General features: G+C 46.4%; 1 protein-coding gene across 1 annotated transcript in view; it reads left to right on the forward strand.

Annotated features, from left to right (window-relative positions):
- Positions 1–12,138, forward strand: part of LOC144509866 (putative glutamate receptor) — a 31,078-nt gene that overhangs the window by 6,524 nt on the left and 12,416 nt on the right. The window contains exons 4-6 of the mRNA XM_078238789.1: positions 3,896–3,958; positions 5,727–5,909; positions 7,077–7,303. Coding sequence (XP_078094915.1) covers positions 3,896–3,958; positions 5,727–5,909; positions 7,077–7,303 — 473 coding nt within the window. The remainder of the gene's footprint in view (positions 1–3,895; positions 3,959–5,726; positions 5,910–7,076; positions 7,304–12,138) is intronic.

Consider the following 12,138-nt stretch of genomic DNA (forward strand, 5'->3'; position numbering starts at 1 on the left):
GGAGATCTAAAAGAAGAATAGAAAGTCTTTGTGGTGTACCCAAACACTTGATGGAAAGCAGTTATAAAAGTGTGAATAAAGCATATAGGATCTTAGGTTTTATAAACAACAGCTTGTATTTATCCAACAGCACCACTGAGTGGGTGGTACAGTGGCACAGTGGTTAGCATTGTTACCTTACCTGTGGAGTTTGCACATTCTCCTCGTGTCTGCGTGGGTTTCCTCTGGGTGCTCCGGTTTCCTCCCACAGTCCAAAGATGTGTGGGTTAGGTTGATTGGCCAGGTTAAAAATTGCCCCTTAGAGTCCTGGGATGTGTAGATTAGAGGGATTAGCGGGTAAATATGTGGGGGTAGGGCCTGGGTGGGATTGTGGTCGGTGCAGACTCGATGGGCCGAATGGCCTCCTTCTGCACTGTAGGGTTTCTATAATTCTATGACAGCACCAGGGACCCGGGTTCGATTCCCGGCTTGGGTCACTGTCTGCATGTTCTCCCCGTGTCTGCGTGGGTTTCCTCCGGGTGTTCCGGTTTCCTCCCACAGTCCGAAAGACGTGCTGGTTCGGTGCATTGGCCATGCTAAATTCTCCTTCATTGTACCCGAACAGGCTCCTGAGTGTAGCGACTAGGGGATTTTCACAGTAACTTAACTGCAGTGTTAATGTAAGCCTACTTGTGACACTAATAAGTAAGCTTTAAACTTTAAGTAGTAAAACATCCCGAGGTGTTTTACACGAGTGTTGTGAAACAAAATTTGACATTGAGCCACGCAAGAAGATATTAGAATAGGTGACAAAGAGCTTGGTCAAAGAGGAACATCTTAGAGGAGACAAAGAGCGAGAGATGAATTCCAGAGTTTAGGACCTTGTCAGCTGAAGGAATCACCACCAATGCTGGGGAGATTCAAATCACAGGGCTGTGCATGAAGCTAAAATTGAAGGAATGCTAAGATTTCAGGGGGGTTGTAGGGCAGGAGGAGGTCACAGAGACAGGGAGGGATGAAGTCCTGAAGAGCTGAGAATGTTAAAATCAATGTGTTGCTGGATTTCATGCTCTTTTCCACAAAGCTCTGTGATTTGCTCCACTTCAAGCATTTATTCAATTTCCTTTCAAAGTTAATATTGAATCTGCTTCCACCACCTTTTCAGGCAAAGCATGCCAAGTAATATCCATAGAATCCCTACAGTGCATAAGGAGGCCATTCGGCCCATCAAGTCTGCACCAACTCTCTGAAAGAGCATTTTGCCCAGTCCAAACCAATGCCCCCGTCCTATCCCCATAACCTTGTGAATTTTTAACATTGCTAATCCACCTAACCTATACATTTTTGGACACTAAGAGGCAATTTAGCATGGCCAATCCACCTAACCTGCACATCTTTGGACTATGGGAGGAACAGTCAGAAGTCTCACAACACCAGGTTAAAGTCCAACAGGTTTATTTGGCAGCACAAGCTTTCGGAGTCTCGCTCCTTCATCAGGTGAGTGAGGAGTTGTGTTCACAAACAGGGCATATACAGACACAAACTCAATTTACAAGATAATGGTTGGAATGCGAGTCTTTACAGGTAATTAAGTCTTAAAGGTACAGACATTGTGAGTGGAGAGAGCGTTAAGCACAGGTTAACGAGATGTGTATTGTCTCCAGCCAGCTCAGTTAGTGAGATTTTGCAAGCCCAGGCAAGTCTTGGGGGTTACAGATAGTGTGACATGAACCCAAGATCCCAGTTGAGGCCGTCCTCATGTGCGCGGAACTTGGCTATCAGTTTCTGCTCAGCGATTCTGCGTTGTCGTGTGTCGTGAAGGCCGCCTTGGAGAACGCTTACCCGAAGGTCAGAGACTGAATGCCCGTGACTGCTGAAGTGTTCCCCGACAGGAAGGGAACACTCCTGCCTGGTGATTGTTGTCGAGCGGTGTTTATTCATCCGTTGTCGTAGCATCTGCATGGTCTCCCCAATGTACCATGCCTCGGGACATCCTTTCCTACAACGTATCAGGTAGACAATGTTGGCCGAGTCACAAGAGTATGTACCGTGTACCTGGTGGATGGTGTTCTCACGTGAGATGATGACATCCGTGTCGGTGATCCGGCATGTCTTGCAGAGGTTGCTGTGGCAGGGTTGTGTGGTGTCGTAGTCACTGTTCTCCTGAAGGCTGGGTAGTTTGCTGTGGACAATGGTCTGTTTGAGGTTGTGCAGTTGTTTGAAGGCAAGAAGTGGGAGTGTGGGAATGGCCTTGGCGAGATGTTCGTCTTCATCGATGACATGTTGAAGGATCCGGAGAAGATGCCATAGCTTCTCCGCTCCGGGGAAGTACTGGACGACGAAGGGTACTCTGTCCACCGTGTCCCGTGTTTGTCTTCTGAAGAGGTCGGTGCAGTTTTTCGCTGTGCCATGTCAGAACTGTCGATCGATGAGTTGAGCGCCATATCCTATTCTTATGAGAGCGTCTTTCAGCTTCTGTAGGTGTCTGTTACGATCCTCCTCCTTTGAGCAGATTCTGAGTATATGGACAGCTTGTCCGTAGGGGATGGCTTCTTTAACGTGTTTAGGGTGGAAGCTGGAGAAGTGGAGCATCGTGAGGTTATCCGTGGGCTTGTGGTACAGTGAAGTGTTGAGGTCACCGTCCTTGATGGAGATGCGTGTGTCCAAGAATGCAACCAATTCCGGAGAGTAGTCCATGGTGAATCTGATGGTGAGATGGAACTTGTTGATGTCATGATATAGTTGTTTCAGTGATTGTTCACCATGAGTCCAAAGGAAGAAAATGTCATCGATGCATATGGGAGGAAACCGGAGCACCCGAAGGAAACCCACGCAGACACGGGGAGAATGTGCAAACTCCACACAGACAGTGACCCGAGGCCGGAATTGAATCTGGGTCCCTGGCGCTGTGAGGCAGCCGTGCTAACCACTGTGCCACCGTGCCGCCCTAAATATTTTTATCACTAAGCTATTCCCAATTGCCCGCGTTTGGCCCAGAATCCCTCTATACCCATCTTACCCATGTAACTGTCTAAAAGCTTTTTAAAAGACAAAATTGTACCTGCCTCTACTACTACCTCTGGCAGCTTGTTCCAGACACTCACCACCCTCTAAGTGAAAAAATTGCCCTTCTGGACCCTTTTGCATCTCTCACCTTAAACCTATACCCTCTAGTTTTAGACTCCCCTACTTTCAGGAAAAGATGTTGACTATCTACCAAATCTATGCCCCTCATTATTTTATAGACCTCTAGAGGATCACCCCTAAGCCTCCCAAGCTCCAGGGAAAAAAGTCCTAGCCTATCCAGCCTCTCCTTATAACTCAAACCATCGAGTCCATCAATTATTCTACTGACTTTCTACACAGCAGAATAGGGAGCTCCACGTTCTCTCTCAGCCAGAGGTGGGCAAGCCCAATGCTGGGAACGTTGATGAATAAGGCTCTACATCACCAACATTAGCTCATTGGGGTGGCACGATGGCACAGTGGTTAGCACTGCTGCCTCACAGTGCCAGGAACCCAGGTTCAATTCCCAGCTTGGGTCATTGTCTTTCTGGAGTTTGCACACTCTCCCCATGTCTGCGTGGGTTTCCTCCAGGTGCTCCGGTCTCCTCCCACAATCCAAAGATGTGTGGGTTAGGTGGAATGGTCATGATAAATTGCCCCTGAGTGTCAGGGGGGCTAGCTAGGGTAAATGCATGGGGTTAAGGGGACAGGGGCTGGGTGGAATCGATGGGCCAAATGGCCTCCTTCTGCACTGTAAGACCCTGTGATTCTCCCATTGCTAAATCCTCCTGTCTGTCCACATGGTCAGCAGAAGCTTAGCAATCTTTGCATGTTCTTTAATGAAAGGGAATGGTCCCACTTGCTAACAAGGAGCTGGCAGCAAATAAAATCTTTTTCTTTTACTTTTCAGCTGGCGCAGGGGAGAGAAAAGAGGCAGCTTCCAGAGCAGACACTGATGGTCACCACCATTATGGTAATGTTTCCTCTATCGGCATCTTGTTACACACACAGCACAGCCACACAAACCACAGCAATCACTTCTCACTGCCAAACATTACACACAGGAACTTTTCCCATTGGATAAATGCATCAGTTTCTCCCTTCACAATTTTGCTTTCGAAGAGCAAAGCCATAGTCCTTACCATGGACTAATTTTAGCAAGGAATTAGCTATAGCTCTTGGGGCTCAAGGGATGAAGGGATATGGGGGGAAAGGCAGGGTCTGGGTATTAAATTTGATGATCAGCCATGATCAGAATGAATTGTGGATCATGCTCGAAGGGCCGAATGGCCTACTCCTGCTTCTATTTTCTATGTTTCTGTGACTCAGCATCGAGACAGGTTAGATAGGCAGCTTTTCACTTTAAGGTTCAAATCCAGCCCGCAGTTACTGGCAGACAATCTGCTCGGCCTGAGTCAGGCTCCTGTGTTGAAATGAGGACTTCAGCCAGCTCTCCGTGACCATGGACTTACAGCACCAAAGTACCATTGAATTGGCAAATCTTGCTTGTGCAGGTCAGAAGGAAGACTGATGCAGGGAAATCGTTTTGTTGAGTGAGGTTACTGTGAAATGATGGGATTTGCCTTTAGAAATTTTGGGGGGATGGTTGGGGGTACAGGCCCAAAGGTACTTTGAGAGCCTAACAAAAACAACACTTTCATCCCATCGGTTCTGAGATACATTCACAGATTGTTCTCCCTGCGGCTGCTCTAATGCGCTGCCTCATCCCACCGTCTTCACCACCCCACCCCAGTGTGGACTTTTTGAATGACAGGAATTCTCGGCCTTCACATCAGCATCACCATTTGTACAAAAAATCTGGCATCCTCTGTATGACTCCTGTACCAGGACATTCCTGTATATCACAATAATGCAACTCAGTTTATCTCTGGGGGCAAAACATTCAGGGCTGTCTTCTCCTTTTAAGACTATGAGGGGAATTTTCCCGTCTCGCCCGCCATAGCAGGCTGGGGGCTGACCATGCAAAGGTCTGTTGACCTCGGGCGGGATTTGGGAGCGAGCGAGGCCGTAAAATCCCGCCCAGTGAGCCCACAATCTAGGTTGACGCACCCAGTGCAGTGCTGAGGGAAGGCTGCAGCGTTGGAGACGCTTGTGTTAAAAGGAGAGCCCCTGGTGGCTGTAGAAGATCCCACATCCAATAACATTCCCGGTTAACATTTATCCCTCAGCTGAATCACTAAAGCAGGCCGCCGTGTTATCATCACATTGACGGCTGTGGGAAATTGTGGTGGGAAATTTGACTGCCACGTTTAAAACTATCACTCCACTTCAACAAGACTTTCAAAAGGCTTTGAGGCGCTTTGGGACGTCCTGAAGTTGTGAATGGTCCCACAGAAATGCAAGACTTGCTCTTGAAAGCAAAACACCCACCTCTCGCTTCAGGATGTTCTTAAGGATATTTTCAGGTCTCTTCAGATTAGTCTTCAGTGCCCAAAAGATTCCAGCTTAGAAAAATATATTCTACCTTCCAGACAAATCTCAACAAGATTACCAGCTGAAGTACATTGAATGTTGACTTGCATGGTGAGGTTATCATGAACCCAGCAACCAGAATGGATGAGACTAATTGAAAGGTTCAAACACCCGGGTGAATAATAGCCATTTGGACGCTATTCACCCAGGCAAGAAAGAAAAGACTTGCATTTCTATACCATCTTTCATTGGTAGGATTGGTTCAGTTCACACGCTAACGCAGTTTCCTTGATGTTTTCATCCAAAAGCAAAACCCATTTATAATGGCCAAGTCCACAGGAGGTTTAGAAGGGTACTGCATCGACCTGCTCCAATTACTTGCAGAAAGATTGAAATTCCGCTATGATATCAAGCTGGTGAAGGACGGTTTCTATGGCAGCAAACTGGGAAATGGCAGATGGACTGGAATGCTGGGAGAACTGATGTCAGAGGTAAGCTTTTATAATTCACATTTTGGATGCGAGTGAGATTCATTGGCCATTTGTTGTTGCCTGTGGTGGTGGTGGTGGTGGTGGGGGGGGGCTTCTTCTCGTGGAGTAAATTCGGAGCCTGGGCCTCCGCATTACTAGTCCAGGACCAGAATCTCTTTGCTGTTCCCTGTTCAGCAGGTTGGCTTTCCCTCTCCGTGGGCTGACGGGAGTGAATTGCAGCGATTCGAGCTCCAGAGGTCAGTGGCAGAATGGCTGAAGTTGCCGTGATGCTCACGATGCACCTCCTGCACGGAGGTTGCCGAGTTTGTGATCTGGCCTGAGTGATGAGGTGCCGGGTTCGTGGTTTAAGACAGAAGCATCATATCTGGTCCCGGCTCCTAGCACACAACAGCCCTTCGTGAAATCAGAGTGTGCGGATGACAAGGAAATTCGCCTCAGCTTAAGCAGCACTAGTAAAGCAGACACATCCCTCAGGCTGTGGAGGAGGCACGGTTAGCTTACCGTGAAGCAGTACAGATTCAGTAAAACAGTCTATTCACTGAATATGGTAAAGGCAGTTAAAAAGAGGGAGATGTTTCGACAAAATGTCATGCCACGCTTTTTGGGAGCAGCAGAGAGTGTCAGTAGGATTGCCAACTGGGACTAAATGTATTCCTGGAGGTTTCATCACATGACTTTCCCCCTGCTCCAGCCATTAGTCAGTCAATTTGTGATATACTGCCTTCCTACACCAATTGGATGATGCATGACTGTTCGAGAGAAAGACCAGGGTTTTTTTTATTCATTCGTGAGACATGGGCGTCGCTGGCTGGCCAGCATTTATTGCCCATCCCTAGTTGCCCTTGAGAAGGTGGTGGTGAGCTGCCTTCTTGAATCGCTGTAGTCCACGTGCTGTGGGTTGACCCACAATTCCGTTAGGGAGGGAATTCCAGGCTTTTGACCCAGCGACTGTGAAGGAATGGCCATATATTTCCAAGTCAGGATGTTGAGTGGCTTGGAGGGTAACTTGCAGGTGGTGGTGTTCCCCATGTATCTGCTGCCAGCTTGTCCTTCTAAATGGAAGTGGTTGTGGGTTTGGAAGGTGCTGTCTAAGGATCTTTGGTGATTTACTGCAATGCATCTTGTAGATAGTAAGAACTTTGACATCCTCTGGTTGACTCTTGGCAGGAGGCAGATGTAGCCATCGCTCCACTGACCATCACCAGGATGCGCGAGGCGGAGTTTGGCTTCACCCGACCGTTCATGTCTGTGGGGATCAGCATCCTGGTGCGTAAGGACTACAACTCCCAGGGCACCAGCCTTTTCCAGTTCCTGAGCCCATTCTCGGTTGAAGCCTGGCTTGGTCTTTGCATCGCCTACGTGTTGACCTGCTTCTGCCTGTTCCTCGCAGCAAGGTATTCTTTAAATGTTAACCAGATTCAGTTCAAGAAAAGTGCAAGCGAAGAAGGGCTGCACGGTGGCACAGTGGTTAGCACTGCTGCCTCACAGCACCAGGGACCTGGGTTCAATTCCCAGCTTGGGTCACCGCCTTTGCGGAGTCGGCATGTTCTCCCTGCGTGGGTTTCCTCCGGGTGTTCCGGTTTCCTCCCACGATCCAAAAGATGTGCTGGTTAGGTGCACTGGCTATGCTAAATTTTCCCTCACTGTACCCGAACAGGCGCCAGAGTGTGGCGGCTAGTTGATTTTCACAGTAATGGCATTGTGGTGTTAATGTAAGCCTACTTGTGACACTAATAAACTTTTTTTTAAGATTAGTCAAATTATAGTAGATGGCGGGTACAATTTTGTTTTTTAAAAAGCCTTTAGACAGTTACATGGATAAGATGGGTACAGAGGGATGTGGGCCAAATGTGGGCAATTGGGACTAGCTTAGGGGTTTTAAAAAAAAAGGGCAGCATGGACAAGTTGGACCGAAAAGCCCGCTTCCATGCTGTAAACCGCTATGACTCTATGATTCTAAATCAGATTCCCATTGAGGAAGAGAAAGGAAGGAAATTGTGTGTGTGGGGGTGGGGGAGGAGGGGGGGAGAAGTAAGAGAATTTTTTTGCACTCCTCCATTATATCTGTTCATTCCAATGCAGCTTACATTTCCTGGCTGGCACAGAAATTGCCATATCAACAGCTATTCCTATGAACCATTCATCATGTTCAGAGAAGATAGAGTTATATATAGAATCATAGAAACATTGACAACACAGAAAGATGTTGGGAGTGACAAGGGAGAGATGTGGTGTAATGTTTGGCAATGCAGACACTGCTATATCACCTCTGGGACACAGACCCAAATATAGCCACGCGTCAAGGGATGAGGAAAGGTGCTCGATGGCCAGCGCAGGCACGATGGGCTGAAGGGCCTCTTTTTGTGCTGTAAAATGTAATGACTTTATGAAATGCCAACAACCATTTCCGAGTTGATTTTGGGTTTTTTCAAGCCAGTGCAGTGACTGAAAAATGCAAAACTTGCCCGTAACAAAGAATAAATTGTCAACTTTGTTAAGGAAGGTCATAATAAAGGCCTATACAAGAAAGGGAAAGGTCACATAGGGTGGGGTGTTCGTAACAGTTTGGAATTAAGACACCTTGTCGGCAGAACCGACATAGCATTTACCCCAACTGCAAACAGTGCCACAGAACTGCGCTTATCCCCTCTGGTGGTACGACTGAGAATGGGAGCTTACAGCAGCTCAGTTGTGCCACCGACTGGAATTTAGTTGGTATAACAAATGTCTGTAACTTTTATAGGTGCAGCACAGGGTTAGATATAGAGTAAAGCTCCGTCTGTATAGTCCCTTCAAGCAGACCCAGGGCAAGGACAACACGAATAAGATACACAAAAGTAAACATTGCACATTAAAAGTTCATAGGATCCCTATAAAGAGGAAGGAGGCCATTCAGCCCATCGAGTCTGCACCAACTCTCTGAGTAAGAAGTTTAACAACACCAGGTTAAAGTTCAACAGGTTTATTTAGTAGCAAAAGCCACACAAGCTTTCGGAGCTCCAAGCCCCTTCTTCAGGTCTGAAGAAGGGGCTTGGAGCTCCGAAAGCTTGTGTGGCTTTTGCTACCAAATGAACCTGTTGGACTTTAACCTGGTGTTGTTAAACTTCTTACTGTGTTTATCCCAGTCCAACGCCAGCATCTCCACATCATGGCCAACTCTCTGACCCAGGCCTTTTCCCCATAACTCCATGTATTTACCCTGCTAATGCCCCATGTGAAGCCACAGGACATTGGAAGGGTGTTAAATGAATACTTGCTATTGGTCTTCATACAGATTTCATACAGAGTGGCCAAAATTAGTGGGGAACTAGAAGATTCGGAAGGCTTTAAAAAACAACAAATAACTACTAAGAAAGCAATAAAGAAAGGAAAGATAGATTATGAAAGTAAACTGGCACAAAATATAAAAACTGATAGTAAAAGTTTTTACAAATATATAAAATGGAAAAGAGTGGCTAAAGTAAATGTTGGTCCCTCAGAAGATGAGAAGGGGGATTTAATAATAGGAAACAAGGAACTGGCCGAGGCCTTAAACAAGTTTTTTGTGTCGGTCTTCACAGTGGAGGACACAAATAGCTTACCGAAAATTGACGGTCATGGGACTGTAGGGGGTGAGGACCTTAAAACGATCACTATTACTAAAGAGGTAGTGCTGGGTAGGCTAATGGGACTAAAGGTAGACAAGTCCCCTGGTCCAGATGGAATGCATCCCAGGGTACTAAAAGAAACGGCAGAAGAAATAGCAAATGCATTAGTTGTAATTTATCAAAATTCACTGGATTCTGGGGAGGTGCCAGCTGATTGGAAAACAGCTAATGTAACGCCACTGTTTAAAAAAGGAGGTAGACAAAAGACAGGTAACTACAGGCCGGTTAGCTTAACATCCGTAGTTGGGAAAATGCTGGAATCTATCATTAAGGAAGAAATAGCAGGACATCTGGAAAAGAATGGTTCAATCAAGCAGACGCAGCATGGATTCATGAAGGGAAAGTCATGTTTGACGAATTTACTGGAATTGTTTGAGGATATAACGAGTGCGGTTGACAGAGGGGAACCGGTGGATGTGGTGTATTTAGATTTCCAGAAGGCATTCGATAAGGTGCCTCACAAAAGGTTGCTGCATAAGATAAAGGTACACGGAGTTGGGGGTAAAGTGTTAGCGTGGATTGAGGATTGGCTATCTAACAGAAAGCAGAGAGTCGGAATAAATGGGTGCTTTTCCGGTTGGCAATCAGTGACTAGTGGTGTGCCGCAGGGATCGGTGCTGGGGCCTCAACTATTTACCATATACATAGACGATCTGGAAGAGGGGACCGAGTGTAGGGTAACAAAGTTTGCGGATGACACAAAGATGAGTGGGAAAGCAAATTGCGTGGAGGACACAGAGAGTCTGCAGAGAGATTTGGAGAGGCTAAGTGAGTGGACAAGGATCTGGCAGATGGAGTATAACGTTGGTAAGTGTGAGGTTATCCACTTTGGAAGGAATAATCGTAAAGTGCACTATTATTTAAACGGTGAAAAATTACAACATGCTACTGTGCAGAGGGACCTGGGGGTCCTTGTGCATGAATCACAAAAACGCAAGTTTGCAGGTGCAGCAGGTAATCAAGAAGGCAAATGGAATATTGGCCTTTATCGTGAGAGGGATGGAGTATAAAAGCAGGGAGGTCATGCTGCAACTGTGCAGGGTACTGGTGAGGCCGCACCTAGAGTATGGTGTACAATTTTGGTCCCCTTATTTAAGAAAGGATATATTAGCTTTGGAGGGGGTACAGAGAAGGTTCACCAGGTTGATTCCGGAGATGAGGGGGTTAGCTTATGAGGAGAGATTGAGTAGACTGGGCCTGGACTCATTGGAGTTTAGAAGGTTGAGGGGAGATCTTATAGAGACATTTAAGATAATGAAAGGGCTAGACAGGGTAGAAGCAGCGAGGTTATTTCCACTTACAATGGAAACAAGAACTAGGGGACATAGCCTCAAAATACGGGGGAGTCAATTTAGAACAGAGTTGAGGAGGAACTTCTTCTCCCAGAGGGTAGTGAATCTTTGGAATTCTCTGCCCAATGAAGCAGTAGAGGCTACCTCGTTAAATGTGTTTAAGTCACAGATAGATTTTTAACCATTAAGGGCATTACGGATTATGGGGAGCGGGCGGGTAAGTGGAACTGAACCCACAATCAGATCAGCCATGATTTTATTGAATGGCGGAGCAGGTTTGAGGGGCTAGATGGCCTACTCCTGCTCCTATTTCTTATGTTCTTATGTCTTCTCTCAGGAGAAGGAGGACGTAGGTACAGAATTCAGGAAAAGGGACTGTGAGGACCTTGAACTGTTTGACAGAGGAAATGAATAAGTATTAGAGAATCTGAGAGGCTTAAAAATGAACAAATCCCCTGGCCCAGATGAACTGCATCCCAGGCTGCTGTGGGAGGCGAGGCAGGAAATTTCAGGGACTCTGACACAAATTTTTAATTCCTCACTGTCCACGGGAAAATGCCAGAGGACTGGAGGATGGCTAATGTAGTTTCACTTTTCAAGAAGGGTGGTAAAGATGAACGAGGAAAGTACAAACCAGTGAGTCTCACATCAGTGGTAGGGAAACTATTGGAGAAAATTCTGAAGCAGAGAATTAATCTCTACTGGGAAAAACATGGGTTAATTAGGGATAATCAGCATGGCTGTGTCAAAAGGATATCATGCCTAATAAATTTGATAAAATTTTTGGAAATGCGATCAAGTGTGTGGATGAGGGAAGTTCAGTTGATGTAGTTTATATGTATTTTAGCAAAGCCTTTGACAAGGTCCCACATGGGAGACTGAGTGAGGTTAAAGCACATGGAACTCAGGGAAACTTGGGGAGATGGGTCCGAAACTGGCTTAGTGATAGGACGCAAAGGATGGTGGTAGAGGCTGTTTGAGTGACTGGAGGCTGGTGTCCAGTGGCATACCTCAAGGTTCAGTGCAGGGTCCCTAATTGTTTGTTATATACATAAATGATATAGATGATAATGTGGAAGGAATAATAAGCAAGTTTGTAGATGACACCAAAATTGGTAGGGTGGTTAATAGTGAAGACGTTTGTAGGTTACAGGAGGATATATATTGGTTGGTTAAATGGGCAGAGCAGTGACAGATTGTATTTAACCCTGATAAGTGCAAGGTGATGCACTTTGGAAGAAGTAACAAGACAAGGGAGTATTTAATGAATGGCAGGACACGAGGAAGATC

This window comes from Mustelus asterias, chromosome 22 (assembly GCF_964213995.1).
Source record: "Mustelus asterias chromosome 22, sMusAst1.hap1.1, whole genome shotgun sequence".
Classification (NCBI taxonomy): domain Eukaryota; kingdom Metazoa; phylum Chordata; class Chondrichthyes; order Carcharhiniformes; family Triakidae; genus Mustelus; species Mustelus asterias.